The sequence below is a fragment of the Pleurodeles waltl genome, chromosome 8 (genome assembly GCF_031143425.1).
Source record: "Pleurodeles waltl isolate 20211129_DDA chromosome 8, aPleWal1.hap1.20221129, whole genome shotgun sequence".
NCBI classification, from domain to species: Eukaryota; Metazoa; Chordata; class Amphibia; order Caudata; family Salamandridae; genus Pleurodeles; species Pleurodeles waltl.
Window position 1 is genome coordinate 1,141,330,948 of NC_090447.1, and position 19,241 is coordinate 1,141,350,188.

Genomic DNA, 19,241 nt, shown 5'->3' on the forward strand with positions numbered 1-19,241 from the left:
TGCATATGTGAAAGAGACTGAGGTGGTGGAATTTGAATTTTAGATTCTCAGGTGAAATCAGGGAAGCACGTACTTTGGGTTAGATACTCTAATGTAGCAGTGGACATTCATTAGAAATGTGGCATGTAAAACAGATTTCTTGCTTTTTCTCTCTTTAACTTGCTCTCACTCACTCTTTCTATTACACTTCTCTGTATATTTTAATATTTTAACTTTACAGCTTTGCTTTGCTGACTGCAGTCCTACTCTCTCTCGGAATGTTTTGCTGTAGTCTTTACCATTGCAAAGGGCAAAAGTAGTAATGATCTATTTTGTGGAAAAGCAGCATTGAGAGGAAGATTGCCTGAGAGCGTAGTCGACGGCCTTGAAGAATTTTTAGATCTTGTTGACAGGCTTACTGTACATGACCTTTCCCTTAAAATCGATGTATTATTTTAAGTAGTGTTAAGCGGGTGTGTTCTAAAATGTGATAGATTAGAATGGGTTGGGGTTGCTGAATTCAGTTGCCACTTTCACAATGAAAGGGGATGCCCATCTCATAGAAGAAATAAAGGCCTGTATTGGAAAAAAAAAATAATTATCGGTATAGACACTTCAGGACCAGTGGCATTTTCTGCATTTCAAGAAATAATTGGCCATTAGTAGCATAGTAAGTGATGCCTATCTGCACACATAGGAACAGAGCCCATATAGCGGCCATATTGTAACTTTAGGAAGAATGGAATTAACCTGGCGACCATACTTGAAACTGACACAGCACATTTTAAACAACAGACAATTCACCATGCTCATTACGATTTTAGTCATGGAATAGAACTACAATGTTTGTCTGGAAAAAAGTGCATACTTTTGGAAGCAACACTGACACTAGTGAAACATTTGTCATTATTAGGATCACCTCTAAACCGTGTCAGTGTGAACTAGCAATAACACGCATACCAACAAAACAAAATTTAAGTTTAAAGGTGTGCCTGAAGGAACAGTATTATTCTCCTTTCTGAAATTTGTTCGTGTAAACATGCTACCAGAATAAATATTACATTTAACATTTTCAATCGGAGTGTCGAGGGTAGACTGGCATTAAGTTTTACAAAATGTATGACATTACGCCACAACATTATTTTCACAAAGCGCAGGCCAACCAGTTCAACAAATGGAAACATAGGTAAAGGCCTTTTGAAAACAATTTAATGGCCAAAGATACAAAAAAATATTTTACAGAAAGAAAGATGGCCTCCTTGCTTAATTGTTTGGGCCCAAGGACAGAAAACCTTTGCTCACCTTCCAGAAATGGATCCTGAAGCATCACAATTTGGCAGGTGGGATGAGTTTCCAGAAGACTTATGAAAGCTGTACATTTTCATAGAACCTCAGCATTGTTGTTTAGAGACACAGGTTTTCACGCAACCACAAACAGCAAATAAGACAATGGAGAATTATGATGCAATGTTTACAATTTTAGCTGCATTGTGTGAATTTGAAGGGCTAATTGACTAGTACCTCTGAGATAATTTATTTTCTCATTGTTTCAACAGACAAATACAAGAATGTTTTTATAATGCTGTCAGAACACGTTGGTGGAAGAAACAATGTTGTAAAAGGAGGTGCAGTTTTAATTTTAGCTAGCAAAAGAAGTGAGTAGATAAGGCATTACTGAACAAAATGAGAATAATAGTGCAGTACAGGTAACATCAGATGTTGGGTAACAGTGGTGAGAAACAAGAGAATAACTTAGAGAATCTTCTAGGAAATCTAGTTCTTTCTATGTGGCGGTAAACCTTTTTGTGTAAGTTTACTTGAAAAGGTGAGAATGAAGGTCACTAATGACTCAGCCTCACCAATCACTATCTTTTCACATAAGACCTTTGCAGCAAAATGGTCTAGTATCCACTTTATTGTACAAGATATCAATCATTTAGCCTGTGGAGGAAAAATAATTTACATGTTTAAATATTTTTAGTATAATATTGCTTTCTCAGGTAAGGAAATATATTAACAAATGTTGTTACTTTAAAGGGTTGGAACATGCATCCTTGAAATAATCCAGGAAAGTTGGCAATTAGCTTATATCTAGGCACAGCCAATCCAGTACTGTCCATCATATTTTAGAAAGGTCTTTGGAAGAAATTGTAACATCACATATTATGTTATCCATGGACAAATTAGGATGCGTTCAAGAATTTGAGCAGAAACTCACATTGAAAGAACCTGGGTTTCAGTTAGCTACAAAGTTTGCAGTGTTCTTTATCTGAAAGGCAAGATTGTAGGAACAAATGTGTAAAGATACGTTTTGAAAAAGTGGACTTATCCAAATGCATTAGTTCCCTGGTTGTATGAAAAAGGGGACTTTGTGTTTGTGTGTGGATTTAACATTATTCAACAAAATCATAGTACTGACTGTCATCCCAGCCCTTTGATCGAGATGTTGAAAGATTTAGGAGTGTCGAAATATTTTTCAACCATTGATCTTCAATCTGCTTACCATGACATGATTTGGTCTCCTGATTCCAGGCCTTAATCCAGATTCATAATACCTTTTGGAGCTTTCAGGTGTGTGTGTGTGTGCCCCCCATTTGGACGTGCACCAACAGTCTTCCTATTTAAAAAAATAATATATACATTTTTTTGGGGGGGAATTTAAACTGTTTTGGCCCATCATGACAACATTTATGATTCAGGATCACAATTTCACTTTGGAAATTGTTTTGAATATAATAGGAAGTACAAGCATGACTGTAGGACTAGATGAATGGAAGTTTTTAATTGATAACATAGAATAGTTCTTTAGTTTATTCCTGATGATACCAAGTGAAAGGTAATCTTATTTCAGCCACTGTCAAAGAACCACATCCTGAAACTGTGACCAGTTACGGTCGTTTCTAGGTTTATGTGAACAGTATACACTTTTCGTACAAGTATTTGCCATACTAACAAAACATAAAAGAAAATCTTGCGAACAATCAATTTAAAATGAGGGGTTGAGGAAGATTCAATGGTTAATGTTCCTGGTTTAAACCCATTCATTTTTGGGGCACTATATGGAGTCGCATTAGATGCCTAATGTGTTTTTCTAACTCAAATAATTGTTGATTAAGTAAATACCATACCCTTTTCCCCAAGAACATTGAGAGGGTCCTAACAAAATTACGGTACATTGAAAGACAGACACTTGACTGTGCTTGGACTGCTAAACATTTTGGAACATTCATGTGTGTCAAGAGTTTATTTCTGCAACAGACTACAAACTTTGAATATTTTAACTGTGTGAAAGGGGAATGGGAAAGTGAACACTTGATTGGTACATTTGTTAACCAGGTTTCAGAAATACAGTTTGAGGAGAGATGTTTGGAAAATGATTTGATTTTAAAGACTGTGTGAAAATTTATGTGCGGTTGAAACTGGAAATGTATGCACCCTCAGACTTAAGGCATAAATTAATAGTGTTAGCTCATCAGGGACATTTTGGAATTTCTTCTAAAAAATACAATTAACACTCAATTAATTGTGGCCAGGAATGGAACATGATGTAAAACTGTGTATTTGTTTCTGTGTTGATTTGTTTAAACTCAAACAAGCACTTACATGTGCATATCAATAGACTTTCTAAGATATGTCACTTTTACAAGGAAAGTATTACGTAAATGGACTTACTGATTTATTTTTAAAAAAGTATTAATTTGATGATCCAAACATCAAAACTATAATTACATTTCTGACAGATGTTTTTGTTCAGCAAGGTTTTCCTCAAAAGTGATGGTCTACCATTGACATCCACTTTAAACCTGCGTACATGATTTTTTTTTTTTTCAAATCCTGTGGAATAAAAACTTTAACTTTAGCTCTTCATAGTAAACAACCTAATGATCTTGTTGAGAGAGCTAAAAGGTTATTTAAAGATGGTGTCCAGACCACAGTTGATAGTGCAGTTGTTGGAAAATATGAGAAAATAAAATAATTGCACCTTATTTAGCCACAGGTGTTGGTCCTTTTTCTTTTAGGATATTTAGTAGTGAAGATCCAATTGCAAAAATGGTTGTAACGTAGCTGCTAAGGACGTAAAGGCCTTATTTTAAGGTTACCATGGAAAATATATAGGGTAAGAGAGATTAACAACGTTTTATGACAAGAAAAACATGCAGCAAAAGAGCTTATTTTTTAAAATTGGTCTGATTCTAAAAGAAATATGGATGGATGTATAAGAAGTTATTGAAATATTCTGAATTCTATTTGATAACTACAAAACTTTCTTTGAGTTTAGACTATTTGCAATTGGTGACCAGAGTGAGGAGTTGTAAATATTTGAGACAATTCATGTACAAAAAACAGCAAACCTATGAACTGTTTAATTGCCATTGGAAAGATTCCCATGATTATTGGCTAAAACATTGTCAGTTTGAAAATCGATTTATTGCCAAGGTGCAGTAGAACAATTGTTGGATATGAAGATGGCTCTGATCTGATAATTTGAATTAATTGATTAGTAGTGAAAATAAAGATGATTCTAATTCAAGGTAAGTACAAAATAACTAGGTTGCAAGGCCAATAGATGTGCATGATTTGCAAAGTTATTTTGAAAGAATTTCCAGTGATTTCATGAATATTGCAAATATAATTTGAAAGTCTAAACATTTGAATGATTTATTGTTATATTAAGCTGAAGCCCAAGCTGTAATCTTATAAAAGAAATCATTTTTTAAAAATATTTTCATATGATATATCTTGAATAGTGAACAAAAAGGTAGGTGTGTTCTGTCTTGCTGGTAGGATTACTGTACGCGACCATTATTTTAAATAGATATGGTCTTTTAAATAGTCTTGTGGGGATGCGTTCTACAGTGTGGATAGATTAGAATGGGTTGGGCTTGCTTAATGCATTTGAACTGGTTGTGTCGTGAATTCAGCTGTTTTGTGTCATTTCTGTTCAAATACTTAAATTATATGTTTACAAATATAATTTGAAAAGTTCCAGTTTTTTCAGGAATGTATATATCCTGCAGATAGGTCTTTATTTGGAAAGGCTGGAGAGGCCTTTATAGGACTTCTTGTGAGTCTGAGTGATTCTGGCTTGATTTAAAGCAGGACATATAGAGAGGGTTATATTTGTGGTTTATCCAGTTTCCCTGAGATGTATAGAATAATAGTGTCAAATGAAGGATACACAGAAAGAGTTTTAAGTCTGTCTTGGCTTTGAGGACTTTTAGAACCACTTCAAGTATGTCTAAGTCCTTCAAGAAGAAGGTTAGCTGTTAATGGCTTTCAAAATCATCATGATTGTTGATCAAAAGAATAAACAAATGCTACTGCATTTGCTTACGCTTAAATTTAGTCAAAGTTTAAAAAAAATAAAATTCAAGATTTCATTAGCTTGAATCTTCTCTTACCTGATCTTGCTGTTATAAAATGTTGACCTTGTCAGGAAGTTGCTTCCCTCACCGCACAGCTCTGCCTGGTAGCTGTTTCCACCTAACCCTTTCAGGCCGTTAATTCAAGGTCCTCCTCCACCCGCAGTCACCCGCCTGCACCTCAACCCTGGTTGTCCAGTGGGGAGCATCTCCGCTCCGCCCTGCTGCTGCTCTCTGCCCTCTGCTCTTCTGCTTTCCACTTTTTTTGCTCCTCTGCTCTTTTTTTTCAACCTTTTTATCTATTACTGGTTTCTTTCACTTTCCCTAATTTCTCCTCTTTTTTTTTTTTTTGCGCTTGTTTTTCTTTTTGTGCCCTTGCTGCTGTTTGCCCCCTGCAGCATCGCCCCTTCCAGCACCATTTTCCCACTTCCTGCCTCCCAGCTGTCCAGCTCTCTCCTAACACTACTTAATGGCAGCCGCGCAGTGGGCACGCTACTGGAGTTCTGAAGGCATGCCAAAGGCAATCCTGTCTGTGCCTGGACCTTGCCCAGCGCCACAGACCATGGTTCTCGGACCATCTAACGGTACGACTTCACCACCTTCCACGCAATCAACCCCATCCGTTCCACCACCTCGCATCAGCGAAGAACACCGAAGGCCTGTTCACCTGCCGCAAATGCGCCTTCTCCTCTTGCCGCACACCAGACCCACTGACCTTACTACATTCAAGAACTGGACCTGACCACCTCAGATGCATCCCACCCAACACCTGCTCCCGCAAAAGACATTCCGTGGAGATCTAGGACCTGGTCGACTCCATCTTCTCTGATGTCGCCTTCTTTACGGAAACCTGGCTGAACTCCAACCCAGCCCCGGATATCGCAACCACTATCCCCGATGGCTACAAAATCATCCATAAGGATGTGTCAACCGAGCAGGAGGAGGCATCACCATTGTACACAAAAACACCCTCCGCCTCACAAAGACTTCGACCTCTCATCCGAAATGGAACACCTCTACTTCCAGACCACCGAGCACCACCATCTGCAGCACCCTAGAATACAGACCCCCCGTTACCCTGCCCCCCCTTCAGTGAAGCCATAGTCGACTTCATCACTCACCAGGCTCTCCCCTCAACAGACTACATCTTCCTCGGCCACCTCAACTAACACCTGGACAACCTCGACGACCACAACACCTTATCCCTTCTGGAGAACCTCACCACCATCAGACTCGAACAACTGGTCACAACTCCAACCCACTCAGCAGAACACACACCCTACCCCATCGTCTCCGCAAGCAACAACATCTCCGTCAGCCACGCCTCTGAGCTACACTGGACCGACTATCATTGCGTCCACTTCTCCTTCACCATACCCACTTTATGTCACCACGCCCACAATGATCCTCGCAGAAGCTTGAACAAGGTCACGGAAGACCAGCTCACCACCTCCCTCAGCAAAACCCGACCACCGACATCCACGGATGCCAACACCTCAGCACGCAACCTCCACCGCGCAGCCCTCGGAGAAAGTCAGCTGGTTCTCCCCCGAACTCCAAGAGTCCAAACGCACCTACAGATGGCACCAGAAAAGATGGAGGAGCAGCAAGATTGTGGCAGACCTCACAGCCTTCAAAACCACCATCACTTCATCAGAAAAACAAATAAAGCAGCCATACAGGAACACATCAATGCCAGCCTACACAGCAGCAGAGAACTCTTCGCTGTAGTTAAAGAATTTGCCAAACCCAACACAGAGACCGCAGATATCCCCCTCACAAAACCTCTGTGACAACCTCGCTACATTCTTCCACCGCAAGATCAAGGAGATCTACGACCGTTTGCAATCCAAGACCCACCCGCCTGACCTGCAACCACTGCACTCAGTGACTCCAGAGCCCATCAGATCTTATCCAACTGGACCACCCTCACATCTGACGACACCCTCAGGATCATGAAGAGTATCCACTCTGGAGCCTCCTTGGATCCCAGCCCTCACCACATCTTTAACAGATCCAGCACTGCCATCACACCCGAACTCTGCTGCACCATCAACAGCTCCATCAAGTCCACCATCTTCCTGGAAGACTGGAAGCATGCAGAGATCAAACCCCTGCTTAAGAAACTCTCTGCCGACCCAACTTACCTCAAGAACTACAAACCGATCTCGCTGTTCCTCTTCCCAGCCAAAGTCATTGAGAAAGCTATCAACACCCAGCTCTCCGAGTTCATCGAAATGAACCACATCCTGAACCTCTCCCAATCGGGCTTCAGAAGCAACCACAGCATTGAGACCTCCCTCCTCATCGTTATAGTTGACACCCGCACCATCCCAGACCGAGGCAAAACTGCTGCCCTCATCCTCTTGGACCTCTCAGCCACCTTTGACAGTCTCCTAGAGTTAGACTTCCACCATCCCATAGAGATCAGCTGCGCAGTGCCTCGGGTATCCTCCATGAGCCCCACCCTCTTCAACATCTATAAGGCCCCGCTTGCAGCCATCAACAAATGCCACAGACTCAACATTGTCTCCTATGCCGATGATGCCCATCTGATTCTCTCTTTCACAGATGAACCTACAGCCGCCAAGAGCAACTTCCACAACGGGATGAAGGCAGTCTCCACCTGGATGAAGGACAGCTGCCTCATGCTTAACTCCGACAAGACCAAAGTCATCATCCTGGGCTCCACCCCCTGTGCCTGGGATGTCTACTAGTGGCCTGCAGCGTTCAGACTCCCCACACCCACGGACCACTTACAAAACTTAAGCATCATCCTGGACTCCTTGCTCTCAGTGAACCGCCAAGCCAATGCCGTTTTGTCCTCCTGCTTCCATATGCTCCAAATGCTTCGAAAGATCTTAAAGTGGATCCTCACTGAGTCCGGCAACACGGTCACCCATGTGCTCGTCAGCAGCAGACTCAACTACGGCAACTCACTCTACACTGGCATCACCCAGAAGCTCTTAAAGAAACTACAGAACATCTAGAACACATCCGTTAGACTTATCCTGAACAAGACATGGTTTAGCCACATGACTGGCCACCTGAGAAACCTTCACTGGCTACCTATCAACCACAGAATTACCTTAAAGCTCCTCATGCATGCCTACAATGCCCTCCACAATGCCGGACCTTCATACCTCACCCACCGCTTTTCCTTCCACACTCCCATCTGCCATCAAGGCTCCACCCAACTAGCCTTGGCCACCATCCCACGGATCCACAAGACCACAGCTGGAGGAAGATCCTTTTCCTACCTCACTGCGAAGACCTGGAGCTCCCTGCAATCACCATTGCAATCCAGGAAGGACCTCAAGACATGGTTCTTCAACTAATCTGCAGGCTCTTCAACTAATCCGCAAGCCCCTCCCACACCCCCCCACCCCCTCAGCACCTTGAGACCCTCACAGGTGAGTAGTTGCACTGTATAAGAACCCTGATTGATTGATTGAAGGATAGTCTTGTCATATGCAGTGGCTGTGAGATTGAATGTGATCTTTGCAAAATTGAAATATGTTTGAGGATACTTCTTTTTCTCCTTTTTTATCAGTTCATTTACATGGTTGTCATGTATATTCAACATATTCGACAATGCAATATTTATGTGCAAGTTTAACAACTAACAAAGCCCGAATGGGCAATGTTGATGAAACGTGATCAGTGATATCAAGGCTAATCCTTTACCATATAAAGTTGCGAGACAACGATCCAGGGAGCAAGAATTTGTGTTAACTGAGTGGGAGCTGCCCAAGGATGTCAGGGATTTTGTGAAAACAGGGTGGGTCTTTGTTAGCACAAAGGAACAACCCTTCAGATGTAGGTCATTAAACAGTACATTGAGTGCATGTTAAGAGTAACAGTCTAAATTGGAAGAACCTTCATCCACTCCTCTGCCTGAGGGCAGAAAGTGTAGTAGGGACCTTTTTGTTTACCACAACAAGCCAGAAGTTATGTCTAGCGACCCAGATAACTAACAGCATGGGTGTCAGCAGCCCAAGTTTCATCTGATATGTCAATTATGGGACTCCTGGTTCATTGCGGGTATTTCCCTCTCGTCTCATTCAGAAAAGAGGATCTCCTTTTAGATGTGGCTAGGTCCTGGGTATATCATTTATTTTTCATGGGCTTTTCACTTTTTTAAAATAATGGGATAAGTTGAGCACATGATCAATGTCCCCAGACAACGAGGACTTCAAAATGCCTACAAGCCTAGAAATGTAATGGGGGTTGGCTGTGTTTGAATATGTATTTTTGACATGTGACACCAACTTTGTACAGTTTCTGAAGAGTGAAGATGTTATGTTGGGGATTTTGTTTTGAAGAAAGAGAGGAATGTGCATCGGAGACTACATTTGGGAAGGTGGTTGTCCATGCAGGAATGTGAATTTCTTGATACAGGGGAATCGTAGTATGCCTAGGGCAAAGACTGTCGGGTATGGTGTTTATTATATACAATGTTGCCATAATGGGACGTGAGGAACCTAGATGGTATAGGATGCACGGAAAATCTTGGGCAAGTTGTGTTTGTTTTTTCTCTGTATTCTACTTTATTAGAACGCCTCCCCCCGCCCTATCATCGTCTCATGTTCTTACTCCTTGCCTTTCTCTTCTCGATCCATTTGGTTGGGGATTTATTGTTTTGTGTAAAATGTGCAGATTGGTTTTCTGCCAGTCACTGTCAAAGCTAACTGTGGTTCAGGTTTACGTATCTATTCTGTGATTCACTATCTGGCAGCTTTAGAAATTAGTACATAAAAGTATAATGAGCAATAAATTGCTTGAGTTAAGCTTAAACGTAAGAGGAGAGGATCTTTATTCCTGTTATTTGTCAACATCTCTTAATATACTGGGAATCTCCCTTTCCTATGAAATTACAGCATAACCTGTGTTTGCCCAGTGTCCTCTTTGTTAGTGGTTGCCACTCTGGCTGGGTGCAAAGGAGCAAGGATGGAACGTTTTGCCTGTGGTGTGTTTGATGGGTAAATGAATTACCATGGATGTAAAGTTTAAATGCACATAACATTGTTTTATGACTATTAAAGAGTACTCTTATGCTTTTGTCTTTTGCAGCACAAATGTGACCGTGAAGTCCTTTACATGAGACCAAATCAAACCATGGTAGATGTGGGGAAGTGGCCCATATTTACTCTCCTGTCACCTCAGGAAATAGCTTCTATTCGGAAAGCCTGCGTTTTTGGTACATCAGCAAATGAGGCCATATACATAACCCATAACGATGAGGTAAGTGTGGGAAGTCATAGTGGTGTTGGCCTTTATGGCTTCACTTATACTATTTTATTTATCTATTTTTTTTGCTTTTCAATTTGAGCAACATGGCAGTACTCTTTACATATCGTCAATAAAACTCACACATTTATTACACAGTAAATAATATGGCCAATCATGCAAGCAAGTACACATATAATACCTGAGTCGACTTGAATCATAGTTGTCTCTATATCAGTTAGAAAACACACTATACAATGGCATTGTGGGGAAGTAACAATGAAGTGGGAGTCTGTGCAAATTCAGGAGTGTTGGTTATACAAGTCAAATAAACTAGGAGTGGAGCCCAAGTGTTGCACGGGTGGGATGCTGTGTTGCGTGGGTGGAATGCTGGTGGCAGCAGCATACCATATGTTTCAATGTGCTCGCTACATGTTAACTTTTTCATCCAGTTTTCACAACTTGAGGCAGCCTTGTTTCTCCATTGTAGTGTTACTCTGTCAAACAATTGTTTGTGTATCTCCTTCACGTATCACAAGTTGGCCATCAGTGGCACTATTACCAACTCCTCACCTGTGTTCAACTTTAATGTATCTAGCGGTTTACACCAATAATATTTGAGCACAGGACAAGCCCAGGTTATGTGCAATAAGGCAGCATCAGAAGCACCACATCTGCAACAGTTTGCATTGTCTGATAAACCATATCATAACATATTTACAGGAATATAGTGAGCCCTATGTATGTATTTAAGTTGGATCAACCTAAATTTAAGATTTGAAGATATGTTTTTGATCTGTTTGCAGCAGTAAGACCTACCAGGCTCCCATGTGGTTTTTAATGATAACTCCATTCACTTTCATCAGCCAAATAGTTAGAAATTTGTGTCCTCAATTTAGCATGTTTTGGGTTGGTAACAACGTAGGTGCTTAAACTTGATTCAGGAGGTTCAGATGCAAAGTCAGGATATGCAGTACCAACCTATGGTATGCCAAGGTGTCAATGGAGGTAGGCCTTTTTCCCTCTCCTCCATATATTCTTCAAATGTTTTAAAGCAAAGATTCACATAGAGGTCACCAATAGTGTGTAAACCTCCACCATGATGAGCTGTCTCATCATGCCTATTTCCATCCTCATCTGCATCATAGGCTTATGGACAAAGGGGGCGTTGGTGAGTAGAGTCGTTCTTTACAACTTAGCCAATGTAGACCACGTCTAGATCATGCAGTCCAGTGTTTGAATTTCATTGAGTTGGTATGTGAGTGCTTTCAATAGGATCATATGTAATGGAGTGGGGGCTCCAGTCCCACCTCTGTCTCAGTGTGAGGTCTGTCTTATATTATGGTACCAACAGTGTGCAAACTGTACATGGCTATGAGGGAGTAAACCTCAACATTGGGGGCAATCAAACCACCTGTGTTGTAAGGCATAGTAAATATTTGCCTTGCAATTCTTGGTTGACGTCCTGCCTATTCCAGATGCACCATCATAAATGTTAGTTGATCAGGTAAGCACTGTGAAGGGAATCAGGATAGTCTGAGATGAGTATACTAAATTTGAAAGTAACATAATTTTCATTAGCTCCACCCAGCTGACCACAGACCGAGGCAACCTGATTCATCGGTCAATCAATTGCGTGATGGAGTGCACACACCACTCCGATTTCACTAGCTATAACTGCATGGTTCCAGTGACAATCAATCCCTAGATATCTAACAGGCTCAAGCTGCTCCTGCATTAGAAGTTGGAGGTTCAGATTTACCATGCATCTGGTCAATGGGAGCATCACCGATTTTTGACCAGTTTATATTCAGACTAGCCTTACTACCAAATGTTATTTCTTCAGTGATAGAAAGGAGGTAAGCCTTGGAATTTCTCACTATGAATAAAATGTCATCCGCTTATAATGACAAGACAATTTTACATCATCTGTACGTATTGCCCCTATGAAAAAAGAACCCCTAGCATACTAGCAAGGGGCTCCACACTGAGAGCAAAAAAAATGAGACAATGGGCACCCCTGTCTGGGGCCTCTAGAAATGGGGATTGAGGAGGCTAGCAGACCCCCCAACCCTCAACTTGGCGTTCGGTTCAGTATACAGGACCGTGACCCGTTTAATCATGGCCTTGACCATGCCCATCCGTTCAAGCACAGTCATAAGGAAAGACTGCTCTATTGAATCAGACTCTTCTGTGGCTTCCAAAAAGGTGGCTAATTTTTTATCTCCGGGTCAATTTGGCGAGTGACCGCAGATATAGATCATATATTGTCTGCCATTGAATGAAACTGTGTTGATCCGGGCAGACTAACAACAGGAGTAATGGGAGCAATCTGTTGGCAAGGAGCTTGGCTATAAATATATAGTTGACATTTATGAGTGATATTGTTTGATATGAATCACATTTTTTATGAGGCTTGTATGGCATTAGATGGTTACTTAATGTTGCTTCTCTCATAGCAGGAGGCAAGATGGCAGAATCGAAGGCGTCCGTGTAAACCGCATGTAAGATGGAAGCGAGGAGGTCTGTGTATTTATAAAACCTGTCGCGCACGTCGATAGCTGGCATCACGCGGTTCTGCATTCAGTCAATCAGGTTTATAAAGTGCGGCAAATCACCCATGAAAGTCTCAATGCTCTGGAGTCGCTAGCTGCTTTGCGGTGCTCAGTTTATTCGCACAGCCATGTCTTGAGTCCTTTTCTGAATTCCTTGAGCGATGCAACGTTCCTGAGGTGCAGGGGAAGGTCATTCCAATCTTTGGCTGCCAGGTGAGGGAAGCAGTGTCCTCTGCTGTTAGATGATCAGTAGATGGGGGAGGTGAATTGCAGGTGTCTGGCCAGTTGGTAGAAGGTCATTCATTTGTTGATGTAGGCAGGCCCTTTGTTGTACAGGGCTTTGTATGTGCGGGTCAGCATCTTGAACTGGCATCTCTTCTGGATTGGGAGCAACTGTAGTTTCTTGAGGTGAGGGGTGATGTGAGTCAGTCCGGGGAGGTCAAGGATGAGTCGTGCCATTGAGTTTAGTTGTGTCTATAGTCTCTTCAGGAAGCGTGCAGTGATTCCTACGTAAAGAGTCTTACCATAGTCCAGCCTCCTGGTGACAAGGGATTGAGTGATGGTTCTTTTGGTGTTCTTTGAGAGCCACCTGAAAATCTTACAGAGCATGCTTAGGGTGTGGAAGCAGGCAGACTAGACTGAATTTACCTGTTTCTGCATAGATATCTTGCTGTCCAAGATGATGCAGAGGTTGCGGGTGTGGTATGTCAGGGTGGATGAAGGGCCGAGTTCAGCAGGCCACCAAGTGACGTTCCATGGCTAGGTGTTGTTCTCCAAGATAAGGACTTCAGTGTTGAGCTTGAGAAAGTTGTCTTTCATCCAGTCGGTGACGTTCATCACACATCTGTGGAAGTTGTCGCTGGTGGTGGAGGGGCCTTCCAACAGCAAGAGGATGAGCTGGGTGGCATCGGCATTGGAGATGATGTTGAGTACTTACGATATGATTGTGTTGGCCAGAGGGGTCATGTATGTGTTGAAGAGGGTGGGGCTGAGGAACGATCCTTGTGGGACATTGCAAATGATCTTCTTGGGTTCTGAGGTGAATGGTTGGAGATGGATTCTCTAAGGTTTTTTGGTGAGTAATTAAATGATTCATTTAAGGGCAGCTCCCTGGATTCTGGTTTGGTGGAGTCTGTTGATCAAGATGTGGTGGGAGATGGTGTTGAAGGTGGCTGACCAGTCCAGAAGGATGAGACTGCTGTTTCGCCTAAGTCTAGGAGGGCCCTTATGTTGTCAGTGGCTGCAGTCCGGGCTGTCTTAATCCTGTGGTTGGCTCGGAATCCAGATTGAGAGGGGCCTAGCAGGTTGTATTATTCCAGGTGTTCCTTGAGTTACTGGTTGATTGCCTTTTTAAGAACCTTTGCCAATAAGGAGAGCAAGGAAGGGCTTCACATTTGATTGCCATAATTGAATGGAAAAACACAGACAGGGAACACCCCACCTATGCACTGGCAAAAAACACAAGGAGGAATCTCCTACCGGCAACCCAAGCTGCAATTGTGGCATGGCATAAGTCAAAGAGATGTATGGGATGGGCAAATAAAATCACCCAGGAAACTCCCCTATGGTTAGGGAGCAGTTTCAAGGAGTTAGGAAAGCTGAGAGGGTTTAAGGTGTGGACTGCATAGGTATTTCCAAGGTGGGTGACTTGCTAGAAGTTGGTGCCCTCGTTCTTTTCTTCCCTCCAGAGTAAATACCAACTCCATGACACACAACACTTTAAATACCTTCCGCTTAAACATTCTTGGGAGGTGGAAGCTATAGCTACAGACCTCCCAGAATATGCACCTTTAGAGGGGAGCCTATTGATGCAGGAGATAACAGAGAAAGCAGTGTCATTTGTGTCTAGAGATATAAACAATAACATGCCTGATACCTTCAAGAAGCTTAGGCTCACAAAGGAGGTGGAAATAGGTGAACTGGAAGATCCAGACTGGGAAGCCGCTCTAATGTTCCCCAGGGAAGTAGCAATTAAATCGAGACTGCAGCTCATCCAACTCAGTCTTTCACAGGATCTATTGTGACTGGGCGTTTCTCTTTTTAATGGTAAGAGCAATGTCCTCTGATTGCCTACAATGTAAGGGACAGAGGGGAGATTTCTTTGATACACTTAGGGCATTCCCAGTCATACACTACTTTTGGAAAACAGTATTAGTGGAACTGGGTAAGATAGTGAGGCAGGACCCCCAGAGGATCCCAACTATATCCTTTTAGGTGTCCCTATGGATGTGGATCTCCGCCAAGCAAAATTGTTTTGTAATTTGTGTTTGGTGATTGCAAAGAGGTATTTTGCCAGGTACTGGGGAGCCTCAGAGTGGCCGAACCTGGGGAAATAGAGAAGGGGAAGGACTTGTGCATGGCTGCAGAACGGGTCACGTATAGGAGCAGAGGCTGCCTGCGCAAATTAAAAAATATATGGGGTGGCCATATTAAATACTATGAGCTTGATGTGTAGTGTTCCCCTCTTAGATTTGATGCCTTTAACTTCTTGATAGATTGTACTTGTCAAGTTGAAACTGTCCTGCAGTATACTCTCCAATTGTCCTTCTTGTACTTTCTCTTGTTACTTGAAGAATGGATACCCTCCTGTACAGTCTTTTGTTATGACATGAATCCTCATATATATCAGTTTAGTTCTTTTTTTCAAAATCCAATAACAATATTAAAACAAAAAAAGAAAGGGGAGCAGGGAGTTAGGCCAGCAGTTCTTCTGATCTGCTGGGTCAGTGGATGGTTTGTTCAAGAGGGGGCCTTACTTTAGCGCATTTCCAGTCCTCGGGGAAGAAGGAGGCCGTAGTGATGGAGGTGTTCAGGACTTTTTTGAGTTTGTCGCCAATTATCTTGCTACTAAGGTTGAAGTTGTAGTGTGGACATGGGTCCGTGGGTGCTCCTGAGCGTTTGGAGTTCATGATGGAGATTGTGGCTTGAGTTGTGTGAGTAGGCTGATGCTGTTGGCGGCAGGGGTTGGGTGTTTGAAGTTCTCATAAATGGCTGAGATCTTGTGGTGGAAGAAGACCGCCAGGGTTTTGCACAGTTCTTGGGAGGTAGTGATGTTGTTCCCGGTGGCTATGGGGTTGGAAAACTCCTTCACTATGGCAAAGAGCTCTTTGCTATGATCTGTGCTGGCTGCTATGCAGTCTTCTAGAGTGTTCTTCTTTGTTTCTCTTGGTCTGCGGTAATACTGGTTGGGTGCTGTTTTGAAAGTGGTATGGTCTTCTGTCTTCACTGGTACGCCACTTCCTTTCTAGTTGCCAGCAGTTGCATTTGGGGGATTTCAGTTCCACAGCGAACCCAGCTGGCTCTTCTGGCTGGTAGTTTGAGTTTAGCTCGCTTGGCGGGGGTAATTGTGTCGGCACATTCTATGATCCACTGGGAGAAGTTCTTTGCAGCCTGTCCTGGGTTGAATGATGTCTGTAAGGTGGGAGTTGACCATTGTTCCACTGGTCTTATGATACGTTTCTCCAGTTTCTGTGTGTGGAGCTAGGGGATGTGGTGTCTGTCTTGGTAGATCCTGAGGTGGTGAAGTGGACGCTGTAGTGTTCAGTCCAGGTGAGGTGCGAGACATGTTTGTACTTGACTCTGTTGCTGGTTGTAAAAATGGGGGTGAGCATGTGTCCTGTGATGTGGGTGGGGTTGGTGACAGGTTGCTGGAGGCTGATGGTAATCATGCATTCCGGGAGGCCAATGTTGCTCATGCTTTCCATTAGGACTGTCCACGTGGTTCTGATGTACAGGCCCTTACATAGTTGCTAACGCTGCGCCAATCTCAGTTCTGTCATTTACTTAAATTCAATGCAAATCCTGAGCTCGCTCCCTTAAATTCTGTCAGATTGACAGACCATTTTTCTACTACTTTTACCAGCTGAAAACTGAGACAGTATCATGATTGTCTTTGATGATGAAGACAGTAACACGTATAAAGAAAATAACGTATTTTTTACAGGATGCTAGTGAGCTGCATATCTCCCTTGACAGTGGCTTCCAACCCCCTTTACTGACTGTGACTGCTGAAGAATGTGGCTCCTTTGCCACTGTCATTGAGAGAGCAGCAGCAGTGCTAGACCTCACATTGCCTACCATTGAGATAAAAACAAATGTCCTCATTAAAGGATACCATCAGGGACAACCGCTGAGCAACCTTTTCCTCGTTTTAATGAGGCCCTTATAGACACACTGCTGGACACTTGTGCATAGCATAGACCTGCTCCAGTGAACCCCACCTCCCTCCTTCAGCACCCCACCCCAGAGAGCCTGTTAGTGTAAGTCTCCGGAAATCACCTCAGCCGAAATGCATTCTTGTTCTTTTCACCAGACAGAGAATCAAAATGCATGGAGGCATTTGCTAAAATCATTTTCTCCTTTGCTAACCTTCCTCTCAGGTTGGTGAACACTAGTTTCCTCCTGGAGAGATACTCGTTCGAACATCCTCCGTCTCATTCAGGATCATCAGGTTGCTGTGAAGAACTTAATCTGCTTGGGTCTGAACACCACCGACTGCTTGGGTAGGGCGGTCTGAACCAATGTGGTGAGAATTTGCTTCACTGCCTTTTCAAGCAACTTCCAAATGTTCCTTATGATTGCCATTTTATGGTGCATTTCTCTTTGCAGACAAGGCAGATTCAGCCCTGTAGTGCTTTAAAAAGAGCAAGGTGACAGCATGCTCTCTTGAGTTGGCATGCCTGTTCATCAGTTTCATCAGTTATCTCATTCATTTCAAGGCCTGGGAAGAGAATAACAGCAAAAGCAGCAATAAAGGGCTTTCTAGGCCGTTCAAGGTGAAAGACCGAGATCCAGCCGACAACGTCCATGCCCAAAGGGACAGCGTACTACCCAATCCCTCACTTCTCCTCCTGCAGCCACCCTAGAACCACTTTAATGTGCCCTCTACAGCACCTGATCGCCCGATAGGAGGCTGTATTGCCTTCTAATTCCCCTAGTGGAGAAGGCCATTGCGGGCTCCGGATTGTGCAGAAGGTTCACTCCCTCCCTTCCAGTCACCTCCTCCCTCATGCCTCCCACACCACAAAACCTTCCGAAGTACCATTTATCCATACTCCAAGGGGAAATTGAAGCTCTCTTGACCAAGGAAGCCAAAGAGCGGGTACTGGCCTCAGAAACCAGGACTGGATGTTATTCCCGCTACTTTTTAGTGCCAAGTAAGGACAGAGTCCTCTGCCCTATCCTCAATCTTTGCCCTCTGAAATTCTTTCTCTGGAAGGATATATTCACATGCTCACCCAAGTGCTGTTTGCTCTGGATCCAGGACACTGTATGATGGCGTTGGATTTATAGGACAGCTATATACATATTCCTGTCCTGCAGTCCCACAGACTCTACTTGCGGTTTCAAGTAGGCCACAAGCACTTTCAGTTCTTGGTGTACTCCTTTGGCTGTACCAGTACAGCTTGTGTGATCACAAAGGTGATAGTCTCTACCCATCAACGGAGGCTGGGAATACCAGTTTTCCCATAACTCGACAACTGGCTGCTGAAGGCGGGCTCATCTCAAACAGTTGTAAACCACCTTCAGGCGATGGTCTGCCTGCTGACCTTCATTGGGCTTTTCCATCAACGTGCTGAAGAAGCACCTGACTCCTTCACAATGGTTCCTCTTTTTTGGAGTCATCCTCGACACCGTGCTTTTCTGAGCCTTTCCTCCACCTCAACAAGTCCACGACATTCAGGCTATGATCCTGATGTGTCATCACAATGGGAACGGCTCTGAGGGTACTTGGCCTCCTGCATTCTGCTGGTGGCCAGGACCAGGTGGCACATGCCGGTTCTGCAGAGGGATCTAAAGTCCTTTGGGGTCTGTCCAGGTGTCGGAGGAGACTGAAAAAAAATCTGCAGTGGTGGCTGCTAGACTGCAGCTGGACCATTGGAAGACTCCTTTCCATGCCCCTCCCAAAGTTAACAGTCCTGATAGATGCATTGATGCTGGGTTGAGGCATGCAATTTGGAAGAGGTGGAGATCACAGGGCTGTGGTCTCCAGTGGAAGCTCGCATCCACATCAACTTGGAGTTACAGGCGATTCATTTGGCACTGAAAGCATTCCTCCCTAACATCAAGAAGGAACAAGTACAGGTTCTTACAAACAACACTACTACAATGTGGA

The 19,241-nt window shown here is 43.2% G+C and overlaps 1 protein-coding gene across 3 annotated transcripts in view; it reads left to right on the forward strand.

The window, feature by feature from the left end:
• The window catches only part of RCBTB1 (RCC1 and BTB domain containing protein 1), a 330,491-nt gene that overhangs the window by 46,652 nt on the left and 264,598 nt on the right, over positions 1–19,241 (forward strand). For 2 of the 3 annotated variants that reach the window (XM_069205364.1, XM_069205366.1), the window contains exon 2: positions 10,416–10,586. In XM_069205364.1, coding sequence (XP_069061465.1) covers positions 10,443–10,586 — 144 coding nt within the window. In that variant the 5' untranslated portion in view covers positions 10,416–10,442. Of the gene's footprint in view, positions 1–4,073; positions 4,097–10,415; positions 10,587–19,241 lie in introns of those variants that run through there. The other variant, XM_069205365.1, reaches the window with a different exon arrangement.